General features: G+C 40.1%; 3 protein-coding genes across 4 annotated transcripts; 2 read left to right on the top strand and 1 right to left on the bottom strand.

Moving 5' to 3' along the window:
• Positions 1-104: 104 nt before the first annotated feature.
• Positions 105-3,016, top strand: LOC311025055 (FXYD domain-containing ion transport regulator 6-like). The gene is made up of 6 exons (XM_084027740.1): positions 105-262; positions 1,082-1,117; positions 1,235-1,313; positions 1,415-1,448; positions 2,066-2,103; positions 2,194-3,016. Exons 1-6 carry the CDS (start codon positions 250-252, stop codon positions 2,312-2,314), a joined length of 321 nt encoding a protein of 106 aa, XP_083883866.1. The 5' UTR covers positions 105-249; the 3' UTR covers positions 2,315-3,016.
• On the bottom strand, positions 2,512-9,890 carry nfkbid (nuclear factor of kappa light polypeptide gene enhancer in B-cells inhibitor, delta). 2 transcript variants are annotated; one of them, XM_084026592.1, is made up of 12 exons: positions 9,731-9,890; positions 7,336-7,472; positions 7,212-7,242; positions 6,611-6,798; positions 6,331-6,515; positions 5,767-5,872; positions 5,507-5,653; positions 5,372-5,423; positions 5,113-5,270; positions 4,691-4,807; positions 4,391-4,555; positions 2,512-4,299 (listed from the first exon to the last, which is right to left on the bottom strand). In XM_084026592.1, exons 1-12 carry the CDS (start codon positions 9,744-9,746, stop codon positions 4,228-4,230), a joined length of 1,374 nt encoding a protein of 457 aa, XP_083882718.1. In that variant the 5' UTR covers positions 9,747-9,890; the 3' UTR covers positions 2,512-4,227. The 2 variants fall into 2 exon arrangements, with proteins under 2 accessions (XP_083882718.1, XP_083882717.1); XM_084026591.1 differs by having other exon boundaries at positions 7,212-7,245; positions 9,731-9,889.
• Positions 9,891-14,275: 4,385 nt separating this feature from the next.
• hcst (hematopoietic cell signal transducer) lies at positions 14,276-16,432 on the top strand. The gene is made up of 5 exons (XM_084026750.1): positions 14,276-14,338; positions 14,840-14,913; positions 15,075-15,095; positions 15,284-15,418; positions 15,664-16,432. The coding sequence occupies exons 2-5, from the start codon at positions 14,871-14,873 to the stop codon at positions 15,705-15,707; spliced, it is 243 nt and encodes an 80-aa protein (XP_083882876.1). The 5' UTR covers positions 14,276-14,338; positions 14,840-14,870; the 3' UTR covers positions 15,708-16,432.
• Positions 16,433-16,557: the final 125 nt, after the last annotated feature.

The raw sequence follows: 16,557 nt of genomic DNA, 5'->3' as shown, positions 1-16,557 counted from the left end.
TTGTCTGCTTTGTGGTAACATTACATTATTATATATTTATTTATTTATTTATTATGGGTGGGTGGGGGAGGACCCCACCTCTGTGACTGCAGTGTCTCACTGTGGCCACCAGAGGGTTCCTGCTGAGTTTACACTGAAGCAGTTCTGATTGCTGTCCCGTCCAGCTGCCTCGCCTCATATCCAACTTTAACTGCAACCTGCTATATATCTGCGAGAGACGGAGCTCCTCTACATCTCTACAGTGCAGCCATGGCATCCACAGGTTTGATTGTTTCTTCTTTCTTTTCTTTTTATGGGATTGTTAAAAGTCTTGCATGAAACTAGATTTGACTCTTTTTGGTGATAATGTGTGATGACTTTGTGATTTTAAATCTGGATGAATAAAAGAAATTGATCTCACACCTATCCTTATGTGAGCTGCTGCATTGTTGCTTCAGTGCCAAGAGCCAAATTGCTGCTGATGCTCAGATTGGTGGAAGGGGGGTTCTCCATCACACTAAATGAAGACTAAAGATGTTTGTTTCAAACGGAGGAGTCTTTTTGGCAGCGAGAAAATATTAAAAAAATAAATGCAAACTGCCAGCTCAGCCACTTGGGGAGTGAGGGTTCAGCAACATGCAAGCCGCAATATTGACGCCCAGATTCTCTAACAATCTGTCACAGGGCTGCAGCCTCAAACATGCTCGTGTTTGCAAATGAATCACTGCATTGTTTAAGGGTAGAAATCCCAACAGTGTTGCAACGAAACATCAGATGAGCTTTCTTTCAAGTATACGCTTCTTAAACTTTTTCTTTTTCCTGCCGTGGTGATTCCCCTGTATCCTGCTGCAGGCTTGTGACCCACTTTGTTCACGGTGCATCTTTTTCTGCTGAGCAAAGATGCTGCATTGAGCTCCTCTCATGTAGGGGGAAGGAAAAAAAAAACCTCCTGAGGAGTTGTGGAGCCAAGCCTGCAGATGTGGAGAGCTGCAGCCTTTGCTGTCCATGGTGCTGGACTGAACACACCCTTAAAGCTCATCGTTGTCCCTGATGCTGCACTCAACACCTTTTTATTCTCTTCTTTTATTCTCTTCCTCTGCAGAATCAATGTTTCCAGACCAAAGCGACTTTGAATACGGTGAGATTTACACCATCTACTCAAACATTCGAAGCACCATATTAAACATTAAATGTTGTACTTTTAACATCATAAACCCACCCCACATAAAGTCCCATGCGGTTTTGTCCCATGCAGATTATGATACATTGCGGACCACGGGGGTCATCCTGGGTATTATCATGTTTGTGTCCGGCATTTTAATAGCCCTCAGTAAGTTATGACTTTCCCTCACATATCCCTCAAATACAGCGGCTTTATCATATACACATAAGCACCTGTACCTTTGTAACTAATCTACCATTCCCCAAACAGGTAAAAAATTCACAAAATGTGTAAAACCCTCATCCAAGTAAGAATTGTGCCAAGATTAGTGGATGATCTGCCTGTGCATGCGTGAATTTGACTTGAAGGGAATACCCGACCAGTGTGGGGGGGAAAACCTCATCTTGCTGTTCTTTTTACTAAAACTGAGTTTCCCACAGCTTTTCCTACCCCTGCCCTGGATGCCTCTCCTCTAAATACCCCCCTCCCCCCCTCCCTCTTCTGCACACTCAACCCCAAACACTGACACATTTAAGAGTTTATCACAGGACCTCGTGTGACGAATCGCACGTGGGCACTGTGCTCTGATGTTCTCCTTATCTCAGCGCTTGCTCTTACGAATGTATGCATCACACTCCTGGTGTGTTGGCAGTGAGTGGGCAGAGTGTGTGTGTGTGCATCTGATGTGATCTGATCGCATGCCGCTTGTATGGCAAGACGAGGAGGAGGGTGAGAGCTGCTCCACCTCGCTCAACTCAGAACTCTGTGGCTTCACACTGTTTTCAGCCCCAGTAACCCTGATGATGGGCTCGCTTGATCAAATCCAGTTGTGGCCACAGTTTTCAATTTATGAAATTTTCATTTTGAGTTATTTTTGAAGAATTAAAACATTGCTAATACTAATTTCCTTATTTCTGTTTGCAGTTCCAGCTCATCTGGTACCCCAATCCCAAAGACAGAGGGTAAGTTGGTTTTCAGGATCAGTGCTTGAACTCACTCATGTTGACTTTCTCTCTGCAATTCTGTCTGATTTGTTTCCTTTTCTGTTGTAGTGCCTCCTCAGACTGTATAGAAAATCTAGTATGTACTTGGAAGGGTGGACGTTGTCACGGGAACCACGCCAGCAAACACACAGACACACTGGTTGTTTATGGCCATCCCTGTTATGATTAATATTCCTCTGCCAGCCAAATGAGCAATAAGCAGGAGTTTCCAACGCAACCTGGTGTCATTGAGGTTCCTACTGAATCCTGTAAACGGTTTTTCCAATAAGCGAGCAAAATATCTATCCACAGAATGCTCAGTATTGTCTGAGCGCTGGGAATAAAAGGAGAAAAAACAAACAAAGAAATGAAAAATACTCCCAACCATGACACTTATGAAGGTACTTTTAATCAAACAAATGCAACAATTGTTCTCTCCTTTCTTTACATTTGACTCCTGTAAAGCAATACAACAAGAGCATGATTGAATATTCATAAACAACAAAATCTCCTGGTCAAAAACAAAGAACTGCATGCGTTGACTAATTGTAACTATTGTCTTTTGCCTGAATTTCCCTTTATTTCTGTTGATGTCTACTTTTATAGCATGACAAAATAATAAAATAAAATAAAATAAAACAATAAATAGAATAACACACTAAAAGGAAATTGCTACCATAATATATTGGTGAAAATTAAAAGACTTTGTTCAGTGAAGTATTTTATTCTTGAAATGCTTATGTAAGAAAATGTTAGACTGGATGAAATAAAGTGTTGATTTAGAGTGTTCCTATCAGTGATTGATTCTGTTTAAATCTGAAGGCAAATGATGCTATTACCTGTAAAGCTGAAAAAGAGACCACTGTTCCAAATAAAGATCTTGTATACTCGACCCAATCTCATCAGTGTGTTTAGCGATCATTGCTTGAAATTAGACAATATCGTCATTCTGTTGTTTACTCATGAGAGGCATTTACATGACACATAATGAGTCACCTCAAACCTTATTTATCACTCAAATTACAGTCAAAAATAAACCTCATTTAACCTGTGAGTAAGGTTTATATTAATAGCAGTAAACTTCAGTGGAAATTGGGCTCAAAAAAACAAAAACTCCTCCTTTCTGGTGGGATGGTGTATTTTCCATCCTGCAAATGTCTGTGGCCAAACTGAAGTGGGACTGTTCAAAGGGCGCCCTGATGCAAACATTTAGATGGAACTTTAAATACAAGTGTTATTGTACTTTTATTCATGACTCATGAATAAAATGTACAGTTAGTCATCGCACCGACTCGCGTAATGTCTCTGTGATAAGAACATTATTTGTCATGTTTCAAACGGTTTTTACACACAGTCAAGTTTCTTTTCCCACAAAGAAAAATTTCACTTGATGTTACACACGGTAGTATGATGCATACAGAAAGAAAGTTAAATTATGTGATAGCTTCTTCTCATTTATAACACACGCATTCTTAACATAAGCACACATGCTGACTGGAAAACATCACTCAGTGTATCAATATGACAACTTTTTGTGATGGGGGGGTTTGACAAGAGAGTCTGAGGGGTTTCAGGGACATTGTCCCAGAGGTTAAACAAATGATTTCATAGAAATCAATATTAAAATGGGAGTGCAGCCTATAAGTCAAAAGAATACTACTCTTCCACACCTTCTATACCGTCTGCTGTTAGTTTAAAAGCCTTCATTTCAAAATATTTTATATCCATTTTGACAAAAATAAATACATAACTTAAAATGTCTCTAATAGTCCAATTTTATAGGTGAGGATTTTTCTGAAAAGGCACGATGGAGCACATCGTATTATGGACTGAAATATATAAATACTTGTGCATAGACAAATAGATAAAACCTTTTTCATAGAAACCAAATAATAATCAGATAATTTAAGCTTTATGCATTAAAGCATTCTTTGTTGAATCCAATGTGAATTATATCTAGAGATTTAACATGCCAGACTAGCTTTTAACAATATATAGGCCAGACACTCCCAAAGCATAACAATAAATTGTTAATCCCCTTCTTAACAGAGGCAACATCTTAAAAGACTCATTCCCTCCAAATGGGGATTACAGGTTTCAAAATCATTCCAGGTCCTGCAAGGACACGATACGTCGACGAGAGGAAGCACTTCGTTTCTTCAGCATGAGCTTGAGCTAGACACGGAGACATAAATGAAGATGATGATGAATTAAAAGCCGACGCAGTACGAGGCTGGCTGGCTGTTAAAAGGACAGGGCCGCTCACCTGCTCTCCCTGGGGGCCGCTCTGCAGCAGGTGAGCTGGCTGGTCGTTCTCCAGGTTGCGGATACTGGGATCAGCTCCTCTGCGCAGCAGCAGCTGCAGGATCTCCTCCTGGTGGGGGTTACCATGGAGACCAGCTGCCATGTGTAAAGCTGTGTGACCATGCGCCTATGCAAAATTAAAAAAAAAGGGGGGGAATGCAGCATGACACACTGTTCATAGTCATGTATCTGTGTGCATTTGTATCTACAATATGCATATTTAAAATCCAGCTTTGAGTTTTTTTGTCAGTGTGGGACTCACTTTCATGTTGACAAAGTCTTTCATGTTGGGCAGGGGAATCCTCAGCAGATAAGTCACCAGGTCGATGTTCCCCTCCTTTACTGCCAAGTGCAGCACAGTCTTGTTACTTTTGATTTCCTGGAATTGGAGAATTGGACGTGATGGGGTTTTTTTTTTTCTTTTCTTTTTCTGAGACTTAGACATTTAAGTTTAAAACAAGGAAAACAAAAGAGAGAGTAGGGGGAGAATGACATCATCACAGTTGGATAAAACTCAGGCACTTCCCCCATGAACTGTCTAATCTGAGTGAAAGGTCAGGAATTAACATTTTGGACTCTGTACCTGATCGACGACCTAACGCCTACTAATCTGTCTCTGTTTTGACACATCTATGGATCTGTGCTTATTACTTAGCGAAGCCGTTCACACGAGCTGCACCGCACCTGGCTGAGTAGGGACGCTCCTGTGCTGAGCAGCATCTGCACACAGGAGAGCTTCTCCGCGGCCTTGGTCTGCAGACCCACGTCCGCCAGCCCACTGCTGGACAACGCCTTCATGGTGACGCTGTGAGAAATGACTGCACAGTGCAGAGCAGTCATACCTGATGCAAAGACAAAGATTTGAATTAGGGCTGGATTTATGTAAATAATAATTGGTGAAGACATCCCTGTTAGTGAATCATAACATGAAATATGAAATTACCCTCAAAATTGCGGGCCTCCAGGTTGATGCCCGGCCTGCTTGACAGAATTGCCTGCAAAAAAAGAAAAGGAGTACAGTTCGGTATAGTTTTCTGACTTGTTGTAATAGAATAAAGTAGTAGTGCTGCTGCTTTACCTGCAGGACCCCAGGTAAGCCGTAGTGGGCAGCCAGATGAAGGGCAGTTTGTCCTTTCACATCACAGGCATTGATGTCTGTCCCAAAAGACAGCAGATCTTGGACGATCTCCGGCTGGTTTGCCGTCACCGCCACCAGTAAAGCAGTCTGTGCGCATTTTAATACAGTTTATTTTGAGCAGTGATCGTCCTGTGCTAATGTTTTTAATAATAGTAATAGAAGTATACCAAAAAGAGCAATTGGCACACTTTGGAAGATACCTTTCCCTTGTGTTCTTTGGCATCCAGCCTGCCTACGTCTCGCAGCCTCTCTGCAGCAGCGAAAGCACACTCCCTGAGCCCCTTGGCAGTGTAGATGTGCAGGATGCTGACAGAACAAGAGCACATGATGAATTTGTTTTAAATTTATCTGGAAACATCCTGATAATCCCTGCAACCAATTTCACACCATTCCCTTTTACAGTTCAATTTGTCATATTTTTTATCTTAGTTTCTGCTCGTCGAGCATGCGGCTGACTCATAGACATCTTTTGGTTTTCTTAATATATCTAGGATTACCAAACTGCACATGTGGCTCTCACTTTTAGCTTGTGACTAAAAACGAAACCCCAGTGGAAGCGAATAAATCGTGCACTGCATACGATCCACACAACGGTTATGTCAACGGTGAGAAAACCATCAGTGTCATCTTGCAATCTATGATCTCAAAGATAAATCACAGGTCCCATATCACTTAACTTGTATTCTCTTGCTCCTCGCTAGCAGATCTATACTGAAACCACAAGCCACATTCTCACGCACATGCATTCACTCTTAAGAACTCACGTGTCTCCGTCTTCATCCTGCCCAGTGGCTCTGCTGTAGTCCATCCCGCTGAGCAGCATCCGGGCCTCCTCCAGCTTGGTGGCGTCCATCGACGAGCCAAAACTCAGCTGCGCGGCCTGACTGGGACCCAGGAGGGACCAGGACGGTGCCATGCTGGAATCTGTGACTGCACTCATCGGGCATTCCTGCTCAGAAGAATGCACGCCATGAAGGTCAACCCATCACCAAGGTACGATGCACACAACGTGTTTATTGAAAGGTATGGAGGGATTTTTCTCACGTATGTCTGAGGCATTGTGTCTCCGAATCCCTGGACCTGCTGCTGTAGTCCATATTCAGACGGGACCGGGACGCTGTAGGCTGCATAGCTGGATCCTGGGTGACTGGGGTAGTAACTGAGGGTAGACTCTGGGGCTAGGGGCCACTGCTCATAGCTCATTGCCATGTCTGAGAAGCTGCTTGACACGCCTGCAATGGCGAAGACTCGGTCAGTCATATTTAAAGACTATTCTCAAGATAAAGTCATTAAAAGAACAAGGCCGGGGATACTCCCATGAAAATAATTATGTGTTATGCTTTCTTTCTGCTGCACTCCAAACCACAGACGTGCATCCTGATAATAATCAGGTCACAAATACATATTTACAAGGCTAGACTCTTTCCTAAATCAGGATTAATTGTGTATTTATTGGGGATGTTGTGAGCGGTAATCATCTCAAAATAAGCTACGACATGTTCATCATAATGGAGGAACATGTCGCCCAGAGCAAGTGGCAATGTGATGCATTTCTAATTGGACAACAATGGAGCTCTACGCTGCATCAGGCTGCATAGAATATCACCAGATTATCATCATATTGTGTGAGCTGTCCTACTCTTACCTGTACACGTAAATGGTTCGGCTGAAGACAACTGCTGGGAGAAAGAAAAAAGAGGAGGAAACATAAACAATCACATCTTTGTGTTATAATATTTAGTGCTGATCTCACTGCTGTGCTGCCTTACTGGGACGGCAGCAGGAGGAGCAGGACTTGTGCCGGCCGTAGAGCAGGAGGGCGGCACAGACGACGTCTCACGCCTTCTCTTCTGCTCCAAGAGCTTCTTCACTGTGGGCAGAGTGCAACACGGCTTCTCTTTCGGCGCTGAAAACGAAAACAAGTATTGATTCAATCGTGGATCTTTATGATGTTTTGTCCAACCGACAATCGAAATCCCAAAGATATTTCATTTACAACAATGTAAAACAATGTAAAGCTGCACAGCCGATTATTTCTGTCTCTTTTTGTCGTTAGCAATCACAAAAATATGTAGTAACTAAATAACAGAACAGGTAATAATGTGGAGAAAATCATGTCTGCTACTTCCATCTCATCAAGAGGATTTACTTTATTAATGCAGGGCTCAATAAATTCCTAGAATGACACTTGGATGAATCTGCCTGCTCAGTTTCTCCATGGTGGCATATTCAGCTCATCAATATCAAATCCATTATGACATGAGTAGGTTTTTCCACTGCTGACATAAAGAAAAAGGTATCATTTCCACCAAACAGGTGAGAAAAATAGGAAAAAGATATTACAAAACAGAATTCTGATGTTTCCAGCTGACACGACGTGACCACACAGGTTGTTTCCTCAAAAGCTTCACCCCACACGTGAAAGGCGAAGAGATATTTCCACCCCTGTGTGTGGAGTTGGAGTACAAAGAGAAAGCTCTGAGGATCCTCCTCCATTAGGAACACAGATTGTGCGGCCGCGGCAAACCAGAGCAGATTCATCAGAAAACCTTCGGCATGGCGTTGCCGCTGCTCATTTTCTGTGACATCTTCCTGTCTCACTCCGTTACGTGGACAGAAAGGCAAACCACATCTTCCTGCCTTTGGTGTGTCACCGGCGCGTCACCTCGACACGTGTAGCTGCCTTGTGCTCTCTACATGTCGGGGAGGAGGAGGAGAGGAGGAGGAGGAGAGGAGAAGAAGAAGGAGAAGAAGAGAAGAAGGAGAAGAAGAAGAAGGGGAAGGAGAAGGAGAAGAAGAAGAAGAAGAAGAAGGAGAAGGAGAAGGAGAAGGTTCTTCTGTCTCTTTTTCTTTTAACCTGCACATGTCAACTCTCCGGAGCAAACACAAAGAGGGTGTACTTCCGAGAACAAAATATGCAAATTCCACCAGCGTGAGAGAGAGAGAGAGAGAGAGAGAGAGAGAGAGAGAGAGAGAGAGAGAGAGGGGGAGAGAGAGAGAGAGTGTGTGTGTTCATGAAGTTCAGTTTCTTTTTTGGCGATTGGTCTTTTTCTCTCTGAAGCAACACTTCCAGTTGAACACCATGAACCATGAACACCACACAATAAAGGTCACTTTGGTGGTACATCGAAGTGACGGCAGGTTTCCTTTTCACGTTCAAAAGGTGTTACTATAGGTTACTCAACCCTGACTCATTTGATCTTTACAGGCCACCTTTGGTCTTTGTGCTGGTGATGTAATGCTGCGAGATGTAACAACCTGTATTAAACAGAACATTGCCAGATGAGAGAAGTTGCCCAACTTTTGCTGCCGGACATCAGCTGAGAGAAACTAGAAGCGAAAAGTGATTTTATTAATGGTTTCTCCGAGAGTAAAAGTCCACAACCACACACACACACACACACACACGTAAACACCTTGGGTTAGAACTAACTGCCCTCACAATGCTTTTGGGCTTCTCTGTGCTATATTCAAATAGGAGTTTTGGAAACCCCTGGACATTGAGTCATGTGCGTGGGTGGTTGGGGATTCCGACGACCTTTCTCTTTTGGCTTTCTTCACACAGAAAAAAAGAAGCAGCGCCGAACCAATTTCCTCATTTTGTGGTTTAACAGAACCCGGCAAGCGCAACACAATATGTAATCAGTCAGGCCTGTGTCAAAGAAGGCATGGACAGAGAAAGCGAAGTTGTCACGTCACACGGTTTGCTTGTCTGGCATAAATCAAAAAAGGGGAAATGATACAAGTGGGAGGGGGTGGGGGGTGCAGTGCATCAGGGTTTCCCCAAATAATGTCCTGACTCTTGGATTCACCAGAATTATGCTGTTATTCACCGAAAACTGAGAGAAAGGGCCTAAGGTGTCGTTTAACTGTATTTCATCTAAAATACATACTGCTCTAAAACACAGTCCAGTTTTACAGAGAACAGCTTTCAGTCAGATTTATGATCCAAACAAAAAAAGATATCTCATGAGTTTGTGATGGAAGGATAGGCGTCGGTGTTGTAAGCTTATAAGTACAATCTAAAGTAATGACACATCATTGAATGTTGAAGAATGTTCAGAAATTCAGGAGCTTAAAAAAGTAAAAGTTGTCAACATCACTGCGCTCAATAAGAAACAAACAATACCAGTGCTAACACTTGTATAATTAAAACGTACTTACATTGATCAAAGTGCATGTCAGAAACGGATTTGATTGGAAATCTCTCAACAGGCTGTCCTCTCGGTCACCACTGTGCTCGAGACGTGGTGTGATTTCCAGCGGTGGACGGATCCGTGATGCTCTGTGATGAAGTGTGACTTGTTTTCTTAGTGCTGCCTGCTTGTACACACAGAGCACGTTGTTCCCCATCACCGCCCCCAGCTGTGCTCCACGCCCTCTAGCAGAGGGGAAGCCACACATGTCACACAACGGCAGCAGAGAGAGTGAAATATGACACGGTTATTAACAACAGGTAGGAGAAGTAAACCAACACAAGGTACATTGTGATGAGGGACAGTGTTAGAAGAAATGTTAGTGAATTTAAAGTGAAAGCAAATCAGGAATGTCAGAAAAAAATGTTTTATTTAGACATGAATGAAGCAGAATCCTTCACATTCGTACATTATTATACTATAATACTGGATGTGATGCTAATGAAGCAAGTGTTTACAAATCAAGTGTTTGGTTTAATCTACAATAATGTAGTATGTGCTGGTCTCATGTGTATTTGTTCAATGTTAATCTGTGACTAGAAAGATAAAGTCACTAATAACTTTAGCTGCCAAGTAAATGTAATAATAAATAAAGAAAATGCCTCAGAATTGTTGTAATAATTGTATTTCAATCAGTTAGCCAATCAATCAGTAAATCAATCCAAATAAAACAACTTCAATACATATCTGACTGACAATCAATAAATCCATCAATGTTGTTTCAATAACATGAATAACACAACAGAATAAAACAATAAAATATGAAAAATAATAATAAAGTAATGATTAATTTATAAATTACCTGTCCAATAAGGATTTAATATACTTTTTTACACCAAAAGGTAAATTGACTTTCTTAGTGTTGATGAAAACTTGCATGTTGATTTCAAGTGAAAATATAGAGCTTTCTCTTTTGTTAACAAAATCTTTACAAAGTTTATTTTTATATTTTCAGCTTTTTTTAATACAAAACTTCTTACATCATATATGAATGTACTTTTCAATTATTTTGAGATCAATAGCAGTTTTCCTGTGTTTTGAATTTTGATAGTTGGGTTGCTGTTTTATTTATTTGGCTTGTAGGTTGTGTGTTTAGTGAAGTCGTGTTTCTGTTACACCCTACAGACTCAGACAGGAAGCTCTGTGTCACTTAAAAACATCATCAAGACCTCATACTGGAACACTGTGATTAATCTGTTTTTACCAATGACTAAACATTTAAGTGTCTATTTGTTACGTAGACCGACAGAGTTTAAGCACAAACAAGTCCAAATGTTAAATATAAGACAGTTGAAACTAATGACTTCAAAGGTTAAACGGAAAACAAGCTGTATAAGATAGGAAATTAGATAAAGTAGGTCTAGAATGTGAAAGATGAAACAATGTTTTTGGAGATATTTCTTACCCTTACTTGAAATGTTGAAATGTTCTTCTCCTTTTCTTCTTGTTTGCCACAAAGGTGAAAATAAACTTAAAGCTGTTTCCTGTAGAGATTGATGCATAGCGAGGAGTAGACAAATGGCCAGAGGACCTAAATCTATCTAAAGGAAACATAATTGTTAACATAATTGATGTTTGACATCTGCGGTGGGAGAAGTGCTCCAATCTTTACAATTAATAAAGTATATTAAATAGTAAATATACTTAAGTAAATGTCTTTCATTCAAAATCCCAGCACAAAAGTGTCAGTATGTACTTAAAGTACCAAAAATAAAGTATATGAAAAACACCCCATTTCAAAATAAAATATTATATAATATATTACTGGATTATAATTATTGATACACTAAAAAGTTCATTGTTTTAATGTTGCAGCTTGTAAGTGTGGTTTAGTTACTTTAAATGCTGCTGGGTAACTTAAATTATAATAATTAATCATAATGAATTTGTTAATTTCTTAGATATTGTATTAATAATCTGAATCCCTACAGTTACTAGTAACTAAAGCTGTCAAATCAATTTAGTGGAGTAAAAAGTACAATATTTGACTCCAAAATGTAGAGAAGCATTAAAGGTTGAGTAGGGTTTTTTTTTATTCAGAAACACTTTCTGTTATATTACTTGAAATCGTCAATCATCAAACATGCCAATAGCAATGAATCAATTAAATGATCTAACATCAAAAAAAAAAAAATCAAACGTCGTCTGTGGACGTGGCAGGACTGTAAAAATCCCATCCAATCAAACATGCCGGTCCGGAGAAAATGATTGGATGACCTGCCTGTCTGTCAATGTTTACTTCCTGATTGCACTCTGCCGATCTTGAGTACTCGTTTGGCGTTTTGGGGGCGTGGCTTTGAACAGAGGTCTGAACAAAGGGGGCGGGACTTTTTCGGTCGCCGATGCGTTGAAAGGCAAAGTCGCTGTGCTTTTGCCAAATTACCTACTCTGCCTTTAAATGCATAAAAACTTCAATAAGTACCAGTTCTAAAGTGCTGTGCTTTAGTAAATGTACTTAGTAACATTGGGGGCTTCTCATCGGCCATCTGCCAAATGTTAGTAGTCACTGCAGTTCCCCAACTGCTATGTCATGTGGATGTGGATTACTGTGTCTTCCATGAAAAAAATGGACAATTGGTGTCCCTGAACACACAACATATGTGTACAATTTGTGGCTATTTTACGAGCTGCCTGAGACTGGGTTGATTTACACTTCTGAACCACTCATTCAGTAAGAAGCTACTGCGTTTATTTCAGACTCAACCTCATCAGGGCTGAATATTTGATGACTGTGGTCCACTTCATGAAATCTCATTTTAACAGTGGTCATTTGCTTTTAAACAGATTATTAAGCCAGTTCTTCAAGTGGTCAACTTTAATCAAGTAAAATGTCATTACCCAATAATCGAAATGTGGCTAGTGAGTATACTGGGTGGCTAGTAACTTTAGAACCCCACTTAGCCAAAGTGGCTGGTGAGCTAAAACGTTAATACAATCGATCACTATTTGGCATGTTCAGGGGATAGATTTACGGTTTCTAAATAAATGACACAATCTTAAAATCCTCTTCTTGTCCTCATTATGAGCAAATACAAACCTAAGGAACAATACAAAAAGAAATCACCCAAAAAAAAAAGCTGTTCAGAGAGATGTGGGTTTCTAGAGTTTTCTAGAGTTGGAAGTCACATTGAATGGCTGCTTTTTAAAGAACTGTTGGAGTTTAACTCTCTCTGAAACAGTATTTATGTACAGTTTGTACTACGGTTGTGTCTCAGTGTGGAGGATCTTCTTCTAAAGACTGGGATAATGTGGAAACTAACCATCAATAAAGATTATTGTGGTTTGTGCAGCGCCCCCATCTGGACATTTTACCCCAATTTAGTAATGGGGGTATGAGTATGAGATGAGACCGGAACTTCATGATGAAAACCAAAGTGTGTGAAACCGTATGTACATTTCAACATCATGCATCTGATGCAGGCTGTCAGTGGCCTCACAGCTCCACCTACTGTTGCAAAGTGTCAAGATCAATCTGGTACAAAGAGCTACAAAGAGCTAAAATGAAACTGTAGGCAAAACCACACACAGGAAATGGTATTGTCTCACAAAACACGAGTATACTGCCCCCTTGAGGATGCCCAAGCAGACAGGCTGAGGTGAAGGAATTGGTTGCATGGAGATGTGTTCAATAAATGAATCCTTGAGTCAGAAGAGTTAGGATGGCCACTTGAACATGCAACACTCTTAATGTCAAGACCGTTCCTCTCACCTCGACATGATCTTAGTGAACTCCAACTCATGCCCTCTGGAAAAATATATAGTTTCTCAATTTTTGTACCTACATTTGTTGGTGTTCTCAACGTTGAGCGGGAAACGATGCAGCTCACTATATGTAACAAGAGTAATACTGGATGTAAGTATCACAATTTATTTGAATCATTTGTTGCCTTTCATAATGTTTACGGTATGTCTGTGAATTGTAAAGTGGTATATAAAGTCAAGTAGGCCTACTTTAAGTTCAATTTTGAAATACTTCTACTTGAGTATTTCCACACAACTTCTACTTCTACGCTGGCTTCCACACAACTTGGAAGCCAGCGTTGTCCTTTACACTCAACTACATTTATTTGATAACTTAAATTACTAGTTATTTGCAGGTTCAGATGATTAATACAAATATAAATCAACTGATGAATTAGTATTGATTCATTTACCCAGCCAGCAGTAAACAAAGTAGTTGAAACTTAACCAGCAACAACATTACATTGATGTTATATGATTCTGAAATGTATCCTTCTCCATAATGAATACTTTTAGTTATGTTACTTTAAATATATGTTGATGCTAATTCTTCCCTACTTTAGCACAAGTATTATAAGTATTTGTGCAAAGTCCAAGACAAATGTCTTTGTGGCATTAAGTGTATGTTTTATATTCTAACATAATGTAAACATACTCTGTCCCCATCAGTGATGGAGCTGAGAGTCTGCCAGCCCACGCTGAGTTTACTCAGAAACAAACAGGCAGTGTTTGGCCCAGCAGGAAGGAAGAAAAGTTGACGTCAGCATTCAAAAGCGAAATCTAATGGGAAACTAAAGTCACATCATCTTTTGGATTCCAGCGAGCAGAGCGGCAGGTATGAGGATCTGAACTCACAATGACTTTCTCTTCCTCGTTCCACATGTTTAACCCTCCCGTTTTGATTCACTTCTCAATGGTTTTGTACATAGTTTTAGGTTTGAAGATCTGGTATAAATGTGTTTTACAGCTGTGAACACAAGAATTTGCCACATAAAATGCAGTTGATGGAGCTTAATCTTTATGACACTTTCATGATTTTAGAGAGAATCTGTAAATCATTAATATTATCTTGTTTTCATCTGTTTTTGTCAAATTCCTTCACAGACACGTATGACTTATTGTGATAGAGGAGTTCATATCGTACCACTGATACGAAAGGTCAAATCCACAGTTTCAAACCGTTTCGGGGCTTTTCCTTTGATACCAAATTAAAACACAAAAAACATGTGAGGGATATGAAATTATTGCATAACATGTGAGGGTTTATTGAATGAAAATCTACATTTTTGAAGCGTGTAGCAACAAGACAAAGTTTGGCCTCTTGTTTGTCTTCCAGAAATCTCACCACCGCGTTGACAACCTTGACAATGGCCTTCAACAAAGTCTTTTTCACCCTGTTTTCTCTGTGCAGTAAGTTTTTCTTCATAACTCTCCTCTCCTCGCACACACAAACACATTTAGGTGGTCTCACACAGGAAAAAGTAACCACAGACATTTGTGCACAACGGAAACTTGACTGAGAGGTGTTGCTGCATGGCATCCATTACAAATGTTCCTTTTCTTCCCTTCAGACCTGGCTGTAGCACTCACAGGTATATGTACAACACAAAATAAACAAAGCACAGCTTTTAAATGTGATTCTTATGAATATCTGTTGTCCTTTTGAAAAACAAGCGGCACAAATACAGAGGCAGACAACGACATGTGAATCATTTTTTCCAGTCGGTCTTGCCCACATCTTCCACCACTCATTTCACACAGTCTGTCTGATGTTTACCAGAGAGCTGCGAGTCTTGCTACAGGATCGAGCCGGGGACGATAGCTGGCATCATCTGTGTAGACGTGCTGCTGACCCTGGTCATCGTCGTTGTCACGTATCACTGTGCCATCTCTCGCCGTCAGAAGATAGAAAATGGTGAGTCGTGTGTGTTGCAGTGAATAAAGTGCAGATGAAAAGCCTTACACATCTCGTCATACCTTTTAATACTCTTTCCTCCAATGTCTTTGATTGCTGTGTATTTGTCAAATCTTCTCCATTGGTCCTTTAACCCTGCCAGGCCTGTGGCCGGTTAGTTCATCTCACTCCCTTAATGTGTTGTTTGTGTATTTGGTAACTTTTCTTTTGTCAAATCCTAAATCATTGTTTTTATCTCTTCACAGCTAACAAAGTGTACATGAATGTCCGGGCCAACTGCAAGACCTAATCCAAAGATGGTGCAGTACTTTATGAAATGATGTCTGTCAGATCCTGTTTTTTATTATTATTATTTAAAGTAGAGTTAGAAAAAAATATTTAATTGTTTTTACATTTGCAATAAACACAAGTATGGTGTCTTGTATATAATATCGTTTCTGCTTTCTTCAGTCCACTCATTAATAGAAACCATATGGCATAAAGCTAAACTAATTGGACGACACTTGTATTATTACTTGGCCTATTTAATGGTATAACTTTATTGTCACTATACAGCGAAATTACAGAAATGACAGATTTAAACACTTTTTTTAATCACAAGCGCTTGTGCTCTCTGCCTATCTGTTTTGTGAGTTGTTGTCTTGTTTTGTCACAAACCTAATAAAACAGATTTCTGTTCAAACGAAACTCAAAGTGTGTAAATCAAGTTCACCAACCTTGTGACTAAAACTTCTCTAAATGCTGCGTGCAGCGCCCTCTGCAGATGACTTTTGGTATCAAAATGATAAAATGCTGTCTTTTCAAAGCCCCCGGAGTTATTTGAGATTGATGTTTTGCAGTAAAGCATCTGGTAAACCACTGTGTTGATGATGTATTAAAAGGAATACATAAATAAATTCTGCTTCAGCACATTAAAAAACAGCAGCATGTACAAGAACACTTCCATGTCTGGTAGGTTTTATTTCAGTGTTCAATAAATATAACTTCTGTGCATTTTTGTGTTTGAGTGGTTCACGTGCTTATTTTCTATGTTATATTTTAGCTTTAAAGGTTTTTTTCTCATAAATATTTCTTGCCATCTAGTTGCTGTATTAAAGTGACATAACAGTGTCAGACCTGACTGATAATGTTCAGTCCGG

Source organism: Eutrigla gurnardus (genome assembly GCF_963514095.1).
Source record: "Eutrigla gurnardus genome assembly, chromosome: 14".
Lineage (NCBI taxonomy): Eukaryota > Metazoa > Chordata > Actinopteri > Perciformes > Triglidae > Eutrigla > Eutrigla gurnardus.
The sequence above is the reverse complement of the archived record's forward strand: the minus strand, read 5'-3'. Positions and strand labels throughout refer to the sequence as shown.